The 17,276-nt window shown below is 46.6% G+C and overlaps 1 protein-coding gene across 2 annotated transcripts in view; it reads right to left on the bottom strand.

The window, feature by feature from the left end:
- Window positions 1-865: 865 nt before the first annotated feature.
- The window catches only part of AGXT (alanine--glyoxylate and serine--pyruvate aminotransferase), a 43,772-nt gene continuing 27,361 nt past the window's right edge, over window positions 866-17,276 (bottom strand). For both annotated transcript variants that reach the window (XM_044290267.1, XM_044290268.1), the window contains exons 9-11: window positions 13,539-13,634; window positions 4,195-4,323; window positions 866-1,103 (exon numbers count right to left, since the gene is read on the bottom strand). In XM_044290267.1, coding sequence (XP_044146202.1) covers window positions 996-1,103; window positions 4,195-4,323; window positions 13,539-13,634 — 333 coding nt within the window. In that variant the 3' untranslated portion in view covers window positions 866-995. The remainder of the gene's footprint in view (window positions 1,104-4,194; window positions 4,324-13,538; window positions 13,635-17,276) is intronic.

Genomic DNA, 17,276 nt, shown 5'->3' with positions numbered 1-17,276 from the left:
TGATCCTCTCAGCATTAATTAATTGGCTGGAGAGTGCAGGTCCCCTCCTGAATTGAACTGCAGCAGTATATTGTACTGCACTGTGGTATTTAGTTCTGCTGGGGCAATATTTTGTGCTGCACTGTGGTATTTGGTTCTGCTGGGGCAATATTTTGTGCTGCACTGTGGTATTTGGTTCTGCTGGGGCAATATTTTGTGCTGCACTGTGGTATTTGGTTCTGCTGGGGCAATATTTTGTGCTGCACTGTGGTATTTGGTTCTGCTGGGGCAGTATATTGTGCTGCATTGTGGTATTTGGTTCTGCTGGGGCAGTATATTGTGCTGCACTGTGGTATTTGGTTCTGCTGGGGCAGTATATTGTGCTACACTGTGGTATTTGGTTCTGCTGGGGCAGTATTTTGTGCTGCACTGTGGTATTTGGTTCTGCTGGGGCGGTATATTGTGCTGCACTGTGGTATTGCTGGCCCCGCCTGTTTGTGTCCATGTTTTGCCATGGCGTGCCGCCCTGTTCTCGCTGTCAGATATGACGGAGGCCGGATTAGCTTTTTCTCTCCACCTTCCATTGACCTCACTGATGGACCACAGATTCTTGTATGAAAACAGATGATGGAACTGATGGGGATTTCTTAGCGCTCGGTTCACATCTTTATCATGGCTTCCACGGATAACAGAGGCCACAATGCACAGCCTGATCCATCGCATGAAGTATACCGCCATCGCCTGACTGACTCCACTGACTGACTAACAGTGGGGTCTGTTGGCGCTCTGCAGTGCAGTCCTTGGTATTGATTGGAAGAGCAGTCCCACTAATGGACCCATATGCTCCTCTTGATGCGGTTCAGACTGTGAGAATGAAGACGAGAAGTACAATGTGAATATCTTTATTGAAGTAGAATTAGGTCACGTTACAGAGAAGGTCAGGGTGAGGAAGGTGAAAGATCTTCAGGCTTCATTGACGCGGTGACTTTCGTTGCCAGCTGTACAGTACGGAGCTTTTACATTTTGTTCTTGGGGCAGTGCTGCAGAGCACCGCGCAGAGCGTTCAGCACACGATCTACATTGGTTTTAGTTGAGTTGTAGCCCATAAGACCGATCCGAAGAACCTACAATGGGGAAGCAGATTAACATCATTAAGCAGACAAACAGATTTTTATCGAATGGTGGGCAGTGCCATGACAAATGTTCCTCTAACACGACTAACAAAACTGCCCTATAAGGGTCCATTCACACGTCCGAATGTGTTTTGCTGATCTGCAATTGCGTAACAGGTGCGGACCCATTCATTTTCAATGGGCCGGAACGTGCTGTCCGCATCCCCATTTGCGGATCCACACTTCCTTTCCGCAACAAAATAGAACATGTCCTATTCTTTTCCACAATTGCGGACAAGAAAAGGCATTTTCTATGAGAGTGCGGCGATGTGCAGTCCGCAAAATGTTGAACACTCATTGCCGGTATCTGTGTTTTGTGGATCCGCAAAACACATACGGACGTGTGAATGGACCCTAACACAAGACTTTAACCCTTTCAGGATTGGGCCATATTCCATTGCAGCCTTTCAATTTTTTTTTTTTACTCCCAGCCTTCCCAGAGCCATAAGGCCTCATGCACACGCACGACCGTTCAGTTTTTATTGCGGTCTGCAAATTGTGGATCCGCAAAACACAGAAGCCGCCTGTGTGCCTTCTGCAATTTGCGGAACGGAACAGGTGGCCCATTGTAGAAATGCCTATTCTTGTCCGCAAAACGGACAAGAATAGGACAGGTTATATTTTTTTTGCGGGGCCACGGAACAGAGCAAAAGATGCGGACTGCACACGGAGTGCTGTCCGCATCTTTTGCGTCCCTTTTGAAGTGAATGGGTCAGCACCTGAGCCGCAAGAACTGCGGCTCGGATGCGGACCAGAACAACGGTCGTGTGCATGAGGCCTTACTTTCTTATTTTTCTTAGTGTTGCGTTTACCATTTAGTATTACATGCAGTGTAGTGGCAAGCTGGAGAAAAATTCTAAATTGGGTGGAATTAGAAAAAATAATTCTTTCATCACCATTTTATGACCCCAATAACTTTTTCATATTTTTTTTTTATAGTTAAAGCGATTGTCTCACTTCAGCAAATGGCATTTATCATGTAGAGAAAGTTACTACAAGGCACTTACTAATGTGATTGTCTCCTTTGCTGGCTGGAAGCACGGCCACTGCTGCTGGATTGCAGGGCAGTTGTAACCATGGAAAGGAGCAGTGAGTGTATAATGTGATGGGAAAAGGAATCCAGCCAGCAAACGAAGCAATATGGACATTCACAATACATTAGTAAGTGCCTTGTATTAACTTTCTCTACATCATAAATTCTATTTGCTGAAGTGAGACAACCCCTTAAAGGGGTTATCCCATCTTAGACAATGGGGGCATATCGCTAGGATATGCCCCCATTGTCTGATAGGTGCAGGTCCCACCTCTGGGACCCGCACTTACAACGAGAACGGAGCCAGGGAGAGTTGTGGCTGGAGGACCCCGGGTTTCCTAGGGTCCGTCCACCACCAGGCACAGCTCCCCGCCTCTCCCATTGAAGTGAATGGGAGCGCACCGCGCATGCGCGGCCAACGCTACCATTCATTTCTATGGGGCCGACGGAAATAGCCGAGCCAGCGCTCTGCTATTTTCGGCGAGTCCATAGAAATGAACGGAGGGCGGCTGCGCATGCGCAGTGCACCCTCCTGAACTTTCTCTGCTCCGTTCTCCTTGTAGGTGCGGGTCCCAGCGGTGGGACCCGCACCTATCAGACAATGGGGGCATATCCTAGCGATATGCCCCCATTGTCTAAGATGGGATAACCCCTTTAAAGTCTATGGAGCTGTGTGAGGGCTCATTTTTTGTATGGCAATCTGTAGTTTTTTTTTTATACCATTTGGAATGTGTATGACTTTGTGATCACTGTACGGTTATACATTTATTACATACAGTTACTTAATAGGGGGGAAAAAGTGACACAGTTAATAGTACAGGCATTTTTGGGAATGTTTGTTTTTTGTTTATTTTAATTATGAAAAAGTGTGGGTGATTTGAATTTTGGTATTTTTTTAAACTTTTTTTAAAGTCACCTTAGGTGACTTTAACTAGGAATTGTTAGATCTCCTGTCCCACAGACTGCAGTGATTCAGTGTATTCCTATGGAGCCATGCCACCTGCAGGCCTCCAGAGGAACTATTGCTGTGGCAGCCTGAGATTCTTCAGCCGGATCCAGCCTACTACAGCAAAGGTACGGCATCCCTGATCTCCAAGCACAGCAATCCCTGGAAAGCTGATGCCGTGGTCAAAATTGGTATCTGACGTGTTAAATGTTTGCGATCGGTGTTATCACCGATTGCAGACATTATCCCCAGGTGTCTGCTGTAGGAAACAGGAGAAACCTGTTGGCTATGGAGCCTGCTATACTTGCAAGTGGGCGCCATTTGTAAAGAACGGACTTCTATCGTACATGTACAGTGGCAGTCCTGAAGCGGTCAAAGGGCTTATTCAATTTGAAGGATCCCTCTCTGTTCGACAGTTTCCCCAACAATAAGCTGATCGCCGGTAGGTGGAGGGCAATGAGCTGTTATCCCTGGGGAAAACAGTCCCCAAAGAAGTCACCCAGGACTCAAAGTGGCTGTTTGATCTGGGACTTTGATGGCATATCGCTAGGAAGTTCTGAAGAAATCAAAGCGAGCGCACTATTTATGGAAGTCCCATATAAATTAATGGAGAGCGCAACACCACTCCATTCACTTCTATGCGACTGCCAGAAATAGCCGAGCCAGTGTTCGGTTATTTTTAGCAGTCCGATGGAAACAAATGGAGACTGGCTGCGCTCGAGAATAGCGCACTCCATTCATTTTTATGAATTTAGCTGATTGCTAGGATTTAACTCCCATAGAAATTAATGGAGAGCATATGTGCAGGAGACCATTGATTGATAGAAGGTGCCTTAAGAATCATTGGATGGTTGAAGGTTGACCTATGCCCATGATTTGTGAAAATCCTGCGCCTGCTTTATATTGGGATCTTAGTGTATGTAATGTACAATAGCATAAACTGATTTTACAGCATAGTGCTGGTTGCTATATACACTCTTTGGCATTTGCATTTCCTTGTTGCCTTCCTCCTGGCACTGGGATGGACAGGATTTTTCAGTCCTTAGATTTGTTCTTTATAATACCTTTCCGCTAGAGGGCCCCAGCCCACCAGTGATCTCAATGCTGTGATTCTTCATGACATACGAGATGATGTCTTTCCAGTCGTATCCCTCGGGCACGATGACTGTTGTCACGGTGGGGAGTCGTAGAGTCTGCAATGAGTACATTGTTAATACTGACAGGCTACATAGTGCTTACCAGAGGAGCAAATACGATTTCTTACATGGACTGGCGCTCAAACTGGTCTGCTGGGGGTAAATGGTGTCAATTTACAAACAATAGGTAAGCTGAACTGTTAGGTAATATAACACCGTTTCCTTTTGCGTTCGTGAACATATCGTAGAGCTGTCGTAGACTTTAGATATGCATGTTCCACGTTTCACCAGACCACTGGTTTAGTTTTGGTGTGTCACAAAATATTATTTACAGGAAGGTATCCATGCTTTCATCTAAGTGAAATGATATGAAATACAGCATCATCCTTAAAGGATTTGTCCATTTTTTTTCTCTTTTTAATGTCTCCCCACCCAGTGATCACTTACCAGCTCCTTGCAGCTGTCTTCATTGGACTTACGGTTCCTCGCTGTCAACGTCTGCACAGATGAGATCACATTCACCATTCACTGCTAAATCGCATGCCACTTGGAGACATGTCACCGTTGAGGCCAATCATTGGTTGCAGTGGCACACGTGACCCCCAGAAGTTGACAGACGGGGACCGGCAGTCCAGTGAAGACAACCCTGGAGAGGCAGGGAGCAGGTTAGTATAGATTTCATCACAGGAACTGCTGGGGTTGAAATGTAAGAAAAAAAACTAATCCTGGACCACCCCTTTAAACAAATGTATTGAAATATGTATAGGCAAAATGGCAGACAAACAGTGCCCCTGATTTCATGGATTTGCAGGGCAGTTTGGCACCATCTGCAAGTGTGAATGGCTGACCAGACGGGTGTATTTGAGTATAGATGGAGGGATTGGGTTGTCTGCAAGTTGCAGGATAATGCCTTACCTTAAAGGGGTTTTCTGAGATTCTTATACTGCTGACCTATTCTCAGGATAGGTCTTCAGTATCTGTTCGGTGGGGTTCCGACACCTGGGACCCCTGCTGATCAGCTGTTCAAGAAGGCAGCAGCGCCGATCACGTTGCCTAGGAGTAGCCCAGCCCCATTCACTTGAGCTGCGATACCAAGTACAGCCGCTATAAAATCTCGAAACAGTGGTCGGTGGGGGTCCCGGGTGTCAGACCCCCACCAATCAGATACTGATGATCTTTCCTGAGGATAGGTCATCAGTAGTAAAATCCTGGAAAACCCTGGACCTGTCATCATTCTGGGCATATCTGTTTTAGGAAATATTGCAGTACCAGGTATAGCCTCTACCAAACGTACAGAGCCATGTCTAGTATAGAAGGAAGTGGCAGAAGCAGTTCTTGGAGTTCATCGGCGGTGCCGGGAGTAAGATCCCCACTGGTCTGATATTGATGGCCTAACCTAAGAATAGAGCATCAATGTCAAAGTCCAGAGCGGCAGTCCACCTGCTCCATCGCCACTCCATTCAGGACCCCCCTTATCCTGATTGGTAGGGGTCCCAGCGGTCGGATGGTCAGACAATTTTCATTTATCCTGTGGATAGGGGATAGGTTTAAAACTTGGGATAATACAGGATTATTATTAAATTTTGTAGAAAACGTGTTGATTTCTCTTCTTCCATTAAGTCCTCAGGCTGCAGATACACATTCGCTCAATGTCAGTTGATAACACATAACAGCCTCGTAACTGACCCTAGACATCAGAAATGGAGGTCAGGAGACAATCACATTGGATTACAACAACTCAATTGTGTTCTGCTGGGAGTTAACCACCTAACTGTTTTGCCCCAGTCCAGCTCCAGCAGTGGAAAAAGTAGCTAACTGGAGGGGAGGCCTACTTTAGTAGCTGCTATTGTCACGGTGGGGAGTGGGGAAAACCCCCCACCGTACGATGACTGGGAGATAAGGAAAGCAACTAGGCCTGAACACAAGGATAAGGGAGCAGGTCACCTCCTAATGCACCCCTATATCTAGCCCTAACTCCTCACCCTATGAGCAGACCTGGATGGTAGGACGGCTCATACCCTGGATACCTAAGGCCCTGAGTTGCCCTGAGAATCCCTCACAAAAGAGCTGAGGAGAGGCGCTCTGTTCTTCCAGGACATGGAAGAACAGGAGTCTCAAAAGGCCTAGAAGCAGATAAAGAAAAGGACCATATGCAGCAAGAGAAACGTCAGGTAAAAAACAAGACAACATACCTACCTCCCGCTGCCACAACGACTGGAACCCGTGAATACGTACCGGAGCCCTAACACCAAACAGGACACCATACCAGCAACTCTCACAGGTATCCAGCAGACCAGACTGCTAGGACCCCCATGCCGCAAGATGCAAGGCAGCCCCAGGCGGTACTGCATACAGGCTAGTGGTTAAATTGCAACACACCAAATAATAACCCCACACCAAACATACAACACATGTAAGGGAGGGAAGACTTCGTCGGAGACCTCGATGTCCCACTAGGAGGCCCTCACTCTGGGAGATGGAACATGAAAACCAGGAGCATAACTCCAACACACACCGTGGCTGGAGTACCACTGACTCCTGGCCTCTAGCCCCAGGTAAGATGAAGCACCTAGTGACCACGCCCAACAAGGTGGTTAACCCCTCCAGCACCGGACAGAGGAGGAAACAACTGAAAGGGGAAGTGCACACACCAGCATAAAAAGCTACACGTTGCAACAGGCAACAACATGCAAGGCAACCATGTCACGGCACACACCACAAAGGCCGCAACACTGCCCCCGCATGCTGAAACAGCAACACGTTGCCACAGGCAACAGCAAGCGTGGCATAAGTGTCACAGCGCACACCTAGGGCCGTGACAGCTATCTACTGAATGGATGGTAGCAATTAGAAACATGGAACTGTTGTTTGAAAGCTGACAGTCCAAGATTTCAGACAATACCAGTAATGACAGCAATATATTCAGTACAGGGGAAGATATCACTGATAGAAATTGGTAGTAAATGCAGCTGAAAGTAACTGATTTTACGTGCGATTATTCCCGACTCGATTTCTAACAGGGATTTCTCCTTTGTTGCTTTGACTTTAGCTGTCATTTTGGTCTTGTATGCAAGCTTTGGTCTGGAATGTCAGCTTTCAAACAAGACCAGTTCCATATTTCTAGCTGCTACCATCCAGGAAATAGCAGCATCTAAAGCAGCCCTCCCCCTCCAGCTAGCTACTTTTACCACTGCCTGAACTGGACTCGGGCAAAACAGTTAGGAGGTTAAAGGGGGTTTTCGGGTTCTAGATATTGATGACCTATCCTATCAGTTTGGTGATCACCTGTTTGCAGCAGCTGCCAACACCTGAACTAATTTAAGGCCCATTTACGCGGGCTGACTGAGCAGGCAATTACCAGGAGTAAACCGTTTGTTCTCAATAATTGCCTGCTCATCAGAGGAGATTAGAGGGGCATTTACAGTAGCAATAGTCTCCTCTTCATGATGGGGATGAGTGATTTCTCTTGGAATTGTTCATCCCCATAGAGAATCATTGTTTCTGGGCATCAGATCGCTGTTTACAAGGAGGATCTGTGGCATCCACATCAATAATGCTTTCACACGATGAGTAAGAAAAAAAAAAAAAAGATTTTATATATATGCAAATAAGGCAAGTAAGGAGCCCAAGGGGCTGTTACCGTTTCAGGAGCCCAGCCATGCCCACTGTGAAGGAGACAAGCACCGCCCCCAGGGCCGTCTTTTAACGCGGGGCAAAAGGGGCAGCTGCCCCGGGCCCAGTTGCTCCTGGGGGGCCCAAGGCAGCTGCCTCTTGAGCCCCGCTGGCCACTGCCCACAATGACATCGTAAAATATCTTGGCTCCGCCGGCTCTGTGTCCCGAAAATGACTGTCTAAAGGTCACCATACACATGATTTGTTGGCCGAGTGCTCATCTCGTACATATACGTTTTTGACTCTGGAGAGAGGGAGAAAGTCAGTGTCAGAGGAGGCACATCTTCCCACTAACAAACTACTGTAGCAGGCAGGCTGGTGTAGCGTTATACTACCCTACCTCGTGAGATTTCCCTACCTCCTGACTTCCTGTCGCACTGCTAATGACGTAAGGAGGCGTTCCTGAGTTTTGACAATCTGCGCATGCGCAAACCGACAGTTTATGGAAAATCTCAGCAGAGTTCGGCTTTACACCGGGACACTGCGCATGCGCAGGAGAGCCTCAGTAAGGGAAATATTACGGCCCAGTGCGCAAGCGTGGCTAACTCCGGCCGGCGCATGCGCAGTGTCCCGGCGTAAAGCTGAACTCCGCTGAGATTTTCCATAAACTGTCGGTTTGCTGCATGCGCAGATCGTCAAAACTCAGGAACGCCTCCTCACGTCATTAGCAGTGCGACGGGAAGTCAGGAGGTAGGGAAATCTCACAAAGTAGGGTAATGTAACGCTACAGGTGTCACGTGCCTTCTCCTCCCACTTTATTAATGAAGCAGACACGTGACGGAGTGAGTGAGTTACGCTGCTGGCCGGCCTGCCTGCTACAGTAGTTTGTTAGTGGGAAGATAAGCCTCCTCTGACACTGACTTTCTCCCTCGCTCCAGAGTCAAGAACGTATATGTATGAGATGAGCACTCGGCCAACAAATCATGTGTATGGTGACCTTTAGACACCGCTTCGACTCGAGTACCAGGTGAATATACAGGTCCTTCTAAAAAAATTAGCATATTGTGATAAAGTTCATTATTTTCTGTAATGTACTGATAAACATTAGACTTTCATATATTTTAGATTCATTACACACCAACTGAAGTAGTTCAAGCCTTTTATTGTTTTAATATTGATGATTTTGGCATACAGCTCATGAAAACCCAAATTTCCTATCTCAAAAAATTAGCATATTTCATCTGACCAATAAAAGAAAAGTGTTTTTAATACAAAAAAAGTCAACCTTCAAATAATTATGTTCAGTTATGCACTCAATACTTGGTCGGGAATCCTTTTGCAGAAATGACTGCTTCAATGCGGCGTGGCATGGAGGCAATCAGCCTGTGGCACTGCTGAGGTGTTATGGAGGCCCAGGATGCTTCGATAGCGGCCTTAAGCTCATCCAGAGTGTTGGGTCTTGCGTCTCTCAACTTTCTCTTCCCAATATCCCACAGATTCTCTATGGGGTTCAGGTCAGGAGAGTTGGCAGGCCAATTGAGCACAGTAATACCATGGTCAGTAAACCATTTACCAGTGGTTTTGGCACTGTAAGCAGGTGCCAGGTCGTGCTGAAAAATGAAATCTTCATCTCCATAAAGCTTTTCAGCAGATGGAAGCATGAAGTGCTCCAAAATCTCCTGATAGCTAGCTGCATTGACCCTGCCCTTGATAAAACACAGTGGACCAACACCAGCAGCTGACATGGCACCCCAGACCATCACTGACTGTGGGTACTTGACACTGGACTTCAGGCATTTTGGCATTTCCCTCTCCCCAGTCTTCCTCCAGACTCTGGCACCTTGATTTCCGAATGACATGCAACAGTCCAGTGCTGCTTCTCTGTAGCCCAGGTCAGGCGCTTCTGCCGCTGTTTCTGGTTCAAAAGTGGCTTGACCTGGGGAATGCGGCACCTGTAGCCCATTTCCTGCACACTCCTGTACACGGTGGCTCTGGATGTTTCTACTCCAGACTCAGTCCACTGCTTCCGCAGGTCCCCCAAGGTCTGGAATCGGTCCTTCTCCACAATCTTCCTCAGGGTCCGGTTACCTCTTCTCGTTGTGCAGCGTTTTCTGCCACACTTTTTCCTTCCCACAGACTTCCCACTGAGGTGCCTTGATACAGCACTCTGGGAACAGCCTATTCGTTCAGAAATTTCTTTCTGTTTCTTACCCTCTTGCTTGAGGGTGTCAGTGATGGCCTTCTGGACAGCAGTCAGGTCGGCAGTCTTACCCATGATTGCGGTTTTGAGTAATGAACCAGGTTGGGAGTTTTTAAAAGCCTCAGGAATCTTTTGCAGGTGTTTAGAGTTAATTAGTTGATTCAGATGATTAGGTTAATAGCTCGTTTAGAGAACCTTTTCATGATATGCTAATTTTTTGAGATAGGAATTTGGGGTTTTCATAAGCTGTATGCCAAAATCATCCATATTAAAACAATAAAAGGCTTGAACTACTTCAGTTGGTGTGTAATGAATCTAAAATATATGAAAGTCTAATGTTTATCAGTACATTACAGAAAATAATGAACTTTATCACAATATGCTAATTTTTTGAGAAGGACCTGTATAGTGGTCAGATAGAGGTCAGAATGATATAGAGAGGTCAGAAGGACACTTGAGCCTACAAGGACAATACTGGAGGTGTCCATTTCCACACAGTAAGTAGCAGAGAAGATGCATCTAGAAGATTTCTGACAGCAGCAGATGATTCTTCTCCCCTGAGCTATGTCAGGAGCAGCCGTCTCTAGGTAGGTGACCAGGGGCGTATCTATCGCGAGGCAAACAAGGCATTTGCCTAGGGCGGCACTTGCCAATGGGGCGGCAAAATGCCTTGTTTGCCCCTTGTCCCATCAGACGCCTCCGGTATATTCAGAAGATCCGATGGTATATTCTAACCCCCAGGCGTTCCCATGGTGACGGGGACGCTTGCCTGGGGGTTATAATATACCATCGGATCTGAGTTTTCACGCTCTCAGTGAGAGCGTGAAAACACAAATCCGATGGTATATTCTAACCCCCAGGCGTTCCCATGGTGACAGGGACGCTTGCCTGGGGGTTAGAATATACAGGGCCCCGCCGCTCACAGGAAAACATTTAAAAACGAATCAGTAACCTAAACTTTATTCATTAGTGATGTCTTTACTGTATACCTTACTCTGTCTTTCAGCTCCGGTAACAGCAGGCAGTGCGGGCGGGCGGCGCTCACTCACTGACGTCACGCGCCTGCGCCGCCTAGTGGGAGGAGCAGGCGCGTGACGTCAGTGAGTGAGCGCCGCCCGCCCGCACTGCCTGCTGTTACCGGAAGCTGAAAGACAGAGTAAGGTATACAGTAAAGACATCACTAATGAATAAAGTTTAGGTTACTGATTTGTTTTTAAATGTTTTCCTGTGAGCGTCAGGGGGAGGAGGAATCTGTGGATGGCACCGTTTAAGGGAGGGGGGGGGGGGGAATCTGTGGATGGCACCGTTTAGGGGAGGGGGGGGGGGTCTGTGGATGGCACCGTTTAGGGGAGGGGGGGGTCTGTGGATGGCACCGTTTAGGGGAGGGGGGGGGGGTCTGTGGATGGCACCGTTTAGGGGAGGGGGGGGATCCGTGGATGGCACCGTTTAGGGGAGGGGGGATCCGTGGATGGCACCGTTTAGGGGAGGGGGATCCGTGGATGGCACCGTTTAGGGGAGGGGGATCCGTGGATGGCACCGTTTAGGGGAGGGGGATCCGTGGATGGCACCGTTTAGGGGAGGGGGATCCGTGGATGGCACCGTTTAGGGGAGGGGGATCCGTGGATGGCACCGTTTAGGGGAGGGGGATCCGTGGATGGCACCGTTTAGGGGAGGGGGATCCGTGGATGGCACCGTTTAGGGGAGGGGGATCCGTGGATGGCACCGTTTAGGGGAGGGGGATCCGTGGATGGCACCATTTAGGGGAGGGGGATCCGTGGATGGCACCATTTAGGGGAGGGGGATCCGTGGATGGCACCATTTAGGGGAGGGGGATCCGTGGATGGCACTATTTAGGGGAGGGGGATCCGTGGATGGCACTATTTAGGGGAGGGGGATCCGTGGATGGCACTATTTAGGGGAGGGGGATCCGTGGATGGCACATAGGAAGGGGTGGGGTTTAGAGAGAAAGGGGTTTGGCCTTGACAGGAAGGGGTGGGTCAAATTTATATTAGGGGGGTGCCCGAATTTAGTCTCGCCTAGGGCAGCACAAAACCAAGATACACCACTGGGTAGGTCATGTACTGCTATGAAGGCTCCTCATGTGCCTGTTTAACCTGTTCATTATTACAGGAGTCACTGTAATTTGCTGACCGCCTATTAGTTCAGAGCCATTTATCTCCAGAAACATCAAGAAGAAGTTCTTCTGCACCCAAGCAGGAGTCCTTTATAACAGACACAATGGAAAGTGATTGTGTGTCCTGCAGCGACTAGTAAGGTGTCTGGTGTCACTCCCTGAACTTCACGGCTAGAAGAAGATGGATCCCTTTATGCCTCATGTATGATGTCAAGTAAGGCCGACTCAGCATGACTGCGGTATAGTCAACACCTTGGAGTATGTTCACACTGAGTTTTCTGCATCAGAATCTGCGTGGAAAATCTGCTTCCTAATCATTTCAATGGGTATCTGCGCTGTTTAAATGATACCTTCTTTCAGCATGCTGCTAAAAATTGGACGGCTGAAAAATCCACTTAGTGGACGTCTAACTCTGTCAAAACCATGCACATTTTGAAATCCGCATCCAAAATCGGCGTAAAAAAAAACGCAAATCAGCAAATAATTTTTCTGTCTCTACTTAAATACCATTAGATAGCTGTCAGCCAAACCAGCGATTCTCCTGATTTCCCAAAACACACACATGCACACCATGGTCCAGTAGTGGGAAGGCGGGATCCAGGGGGCCCAAGTAAATTCTTGCCCAGGGTCTAAGCAATATTAAAGACGGCCCTGACAGCCCCGCATCCTCTGAATCTCCTCCTTGCTCCCCTGATGTCACATAGTTGCAGCTCTGTAATCTCGCGCATGCCAGCTAGCGCATGCACAGTTCATTCCCTGAGGCTAATGCCAGCACAGGGAAGAAACACCATGTCGGCATTCACATGTGGCATACTTGCGCATTCGCAAGATTACAGCGCTTCAACTCTGTGACGTCGGGGGAGCAAGGAGGAGATTCAGAGGATGCAGGCGGTGCTGGGCTCCTTCGATCCTGCGGCACCTATGAAGAGTTTTATACATACCTGCGCCCTGTTGCTGTCTTCTGGCTCCGTGGCTGTCTTCACTGTAATTGTCTGTGCTGTCAGCTGCCACACGTGATGTGCCACTTGGGGACATGGAAGCGCTGAGGCCAATCCCTGGCTGCAGCAGCACATGTGGCCCTGTCCGTGCAGAAGATGACAGGCAAAGCTTGGAAGTCCAGTGAATAGAGGTGGGGGGGCCACAGAGCGGCAGGGAACAGGTACATATAGATCTCTTCTCAGGTACTGCTGGTTGGGGGGAAATCCTGCACAAACCCTAATCTTTATTATCTACTATCTACTAAGATGGGAAGATCAGAAAAAATACTGCATAGCAAAATAGCAAATAAAGATAGTCTTTAGCAAAAAGTTACAGGCTATTACTTACGGGGTCCTTCACAAAGAGTTTTAGTCCGAGATCTTCTAATCCTTTGTAAAGTCTCAGAGCATTCTCACGGTGAATTTCCCAAGAGCGCTCTAGACCCTGGAAATAGACAGAAATGAATATGCAGAACCGGCATCATTCAATCAATACCCTAGTTCTTACAGATGAAAGGGCTTGTGCGGCTACAGAAAAACCTCAGCATTGTGAGTGTAGGACATTGCTTACCGCGTAAATATGTTATTCTTTGTATAATGAACAGATTTACAATTTTCCAGTATAGTTCTGTATCAGTTCTTCACAGATTTCAAGACATTTGCTTGCATTCATTGGGTATCACTCCAAAATCTACATCCCATACATATTCACAGGCATCGGAAACCATCTGCATGAATCTCTAGCTGCGGAATCCTTGTGTTACTCTGCAGCATATCCTACAGCAAATCTGCATCAGAAATCTGATGGCACAGCCTCTGGAGCCTCTTGTAGAATTAAGGCCCTATTACATCGGCAGATTATTGTTAAGATGATCGCTAACAAGCATTTGCATGAACGCTCGTTAGCGATTATCTGGCAGTGTAATACTGCTGCCGGTTACCCAATGCTCTTTCAACCTGTTAAAATAAATTCTGGTTTGCCGGCAGTAGAACGCGCCGCACCGTCAAACAATGAGACAGTATAGGGACGAGCGATGCATTAGCGATTCCTCATCCCTATACCGAGGAGGAGATCGCTGCATGTCATAGCAGCAGTCTCCTCTAGCAAGCAGGCGATTGACAGGAGGGATTGCTTCCCTCCTGACAATCGTCTGCTCTATCTTTACGCGTTGGATTTTAGTTCAGTGTGTAAACCTACCTTCAGGGTAGGTTCACACATAGCAGGGTTCGGACTGGGAACTTAAAGTGGTCCTGAAAAAACTTTGGACTTTGGTGGACCTCTGGGCATCGGCCCACAGGGAAATTTCCCTGTCGTGTCTATGACCAGTCCACCCCTGGGTGCAACTCATTAAGGAGTTTGAAAGACTCCTAAAGAATAATTAGCCCTCATGCACACAACCGTATTTGTTACCCATGTGCTATCTGCATTTTTGGCAGAATGCACTCTGACCCATTCATTCAGGGCTGTGTCTTCCCAAATCACATCCAATCAACTGAATCAACCCCAATGAAGGTGTAGAAAGAGAAATGGGAGGCTCCACTCAATGCTTAAGTATCATCCAAAACTATCTAAATACTTATGTCCATGCAAAATTAAAATTTTTCCTTTTTAATGCATTTGCAAAACTTCAAAAATTCTGTTTTCACTCTCTATGAGGTATTGGGTGCAGATTGATGTGGGGAAACATGATTTTTTTTTAGCTGCAACATAACAAAATGTGAAAAAAGTGAGTGTCTGAAGACTTTCCGATTGCATTGTACACCAGTATCTTCAGCTGTAGAATATGACACATATTACCTATACTATCTATTGTAAAAGAAATGTATACTAGGTGGAATATGATATTATGTGGGATCCCTCAATATTGAAAAGTGCAGCCGATCATGCGTATCAATAGAGGGAAATTAAAGTTTTGTGACGTATTGTCCACATGTATGCCAGAAAGATGTATGTGTGGCTCAATATATTCTATGCAGGGGAGAACATACCATATGTGCAACTTGTACAGCTGAACAGGGGACCAGAAGGTGCAAGGGCCATTGCAATCTTAGAAATAGCCTCTTTATACATGTAAGTAACTGAACTGATGAATTTAAAGGGGTTGTCTCAGCTGATTTATTGGTGGCATTTCACCAGGATATACCACCACTGTCAGGTGCTGTTGTGGCATATCTCCAGAATGGGTCCTCAAAAGTGAAGGAGAGCGAACTGCACAAGAGCAACTGTTCTCCCTTAATTTCTATGGGAGTTCTAAAAATAGCCAACCACGAGCCCTCACCTATTTTTGGACATACCATAGAAATGAATGAAGAGTGCACCACGCAAGGACAGCCACTAGTCTGTTCAGTTCTGTGGGACCTGCACCTACAGAATCTGACATTGGTGCCATATCCTACCAATATGACACTAACATCTGAGAAGAGTGCACATGATGAGGTCTAAACATGATGCGGTACGAACATGGTGACAGTATAATTCTCGCCGTTATAGAAACATAGAATGTGTCGGCAGATAAGAACCATTTGGCCCATCTAGTCTGCCCAATATACTAAATACTATAGATAGCCCCTGGCCCTATCTTATATGAAGGATGGCCTTATGCCTATCCCATGCATGCTTAAACTCCTTCACTGTATTTGCAGCTACCACTTCTGCAGGAAGGCTATTCCATGCATCTACTACTCTCTCAGTAAAGTAATACTTCCTGATATTACTTTTAAACCTTTGCCCCTCTAATTTAAAACTATGTCCTCTTGTAGCAGTTTTTCTTCTTTTAAATATTCTCTCCTCTTTTACCTTGTTGATTCCCTTTATGTATTTAAAAGTTTCTATCATATGCCCTCTGTCTCGTCTTTCTTCCAAGCTATACATGTTAAGGTCCTTTAATCTTTCCTGGTAAGTTTTATCCTGCAATCCATGTACCAGTTTAGTAGCTCTTCTCTGAACTCTCTCCAAAGTATCAATATCCTTCTGGAGATATGGTCTCCAGTACTGAGCACAATACTCCAAATGAGGTCTCACTAGTGCTCTGTAGAGCGGCATGAGCACCTCCCTCTTTCTACTGGTAATGCCTCTCCCTATACACCCAAGCATTCTGCTAGCATTTCCTGCTGCTCTATGACATTGTCTGCCTACCTTTAAGTCTTCTGAAATAATGATCCCTAAATCCCTTTCCTCAGATACTGAGGTTAGGACTGTATCACTGATTTTATATTCTGCTCTTGGGTTTTTACGTCCCAGGTGCATTATCTTGCACTTATCAACATTAAATTTTAGTTGCCAGATTTTTGACCATTCCTCTAGTTTTCCTAAGTCCTTTTCCATTTGGTGTATCCCTCCAGGAACATCAACCCTGTTACAAATCTTTGTATCATCAGCAAAAAGACACACCTTACCATCGAGGCCTTCTGCAATTTCGCTGATAAAGATATTAAACAATATGAGTCCGAGAACAGATCCCTGAGGTACCCCACTGGTAACAAGACCTTGGTCTGAATATACTCCATTGACTACAACCCTCTGTTGTCTGTCCCTCAGCCACTGCCTAATCCATTCAACAATATGGGAGTCCAAGCCCAATGACTGCACTTTATTCATAAGCCTTCTATGTGGGACAGTATCAAAAGCCTTACTAAAGTCTAGATAAGCGATGTCTACTGCACCTCCTCCATCTATTATTTTAGTCACCCAATCAAAAAAATCAATAAGATTAGTTTGACATGATCTCCCTGAAGTAAACCCATGCTGTTTTTCATCTTTCAATCCATGGGATTTTAGATGGTCCACAATCCTCTCCTTAAGTATGGTTTCCATTAATTTCCCCACTATTGATGTCAGGCTTACTGGCCTATAGTTGCCCGATTCCTCCTTACTACCTTTCTTGTGAATGGGCACAACATTTGCTAATTTCCAATCTTCTGGGACGACTCCTGTTGCCAGTGATTGGTTAAATAAATCTGTTAATGGTTTTGCTAGTTCACCGCTGAGCTCTTTTAATAGCTTTGGGTGTATCCCATCAGGCCCCTGTAACTTATTTGTATTAATTTTAGACAGTTGACTCAGAACCTCTTCCTCTGTAAAGACACA

The sequence above is a fragment of the Bufo gargarizans genome, chromosome 4 (genome assembly GCF_014858855.1).
Source record: "Bufo gargarizans isolate SCDJY-AF-19 chromosome 4, ASM1485885v1, whole genome shotgun sequence".
In the NCBI taxonomy this organism is placed as follows: Eukaryota; Metazoa; Chordata; class Amphibia; order Anura; family Bufonidae; genus Bufo; species Bufo gargarizans.
The sequence above is the reverse complement of the archived record's forward strand: the minus strand, read 5'-3'. Positions and strand labels throughout refer to the sequence as shown.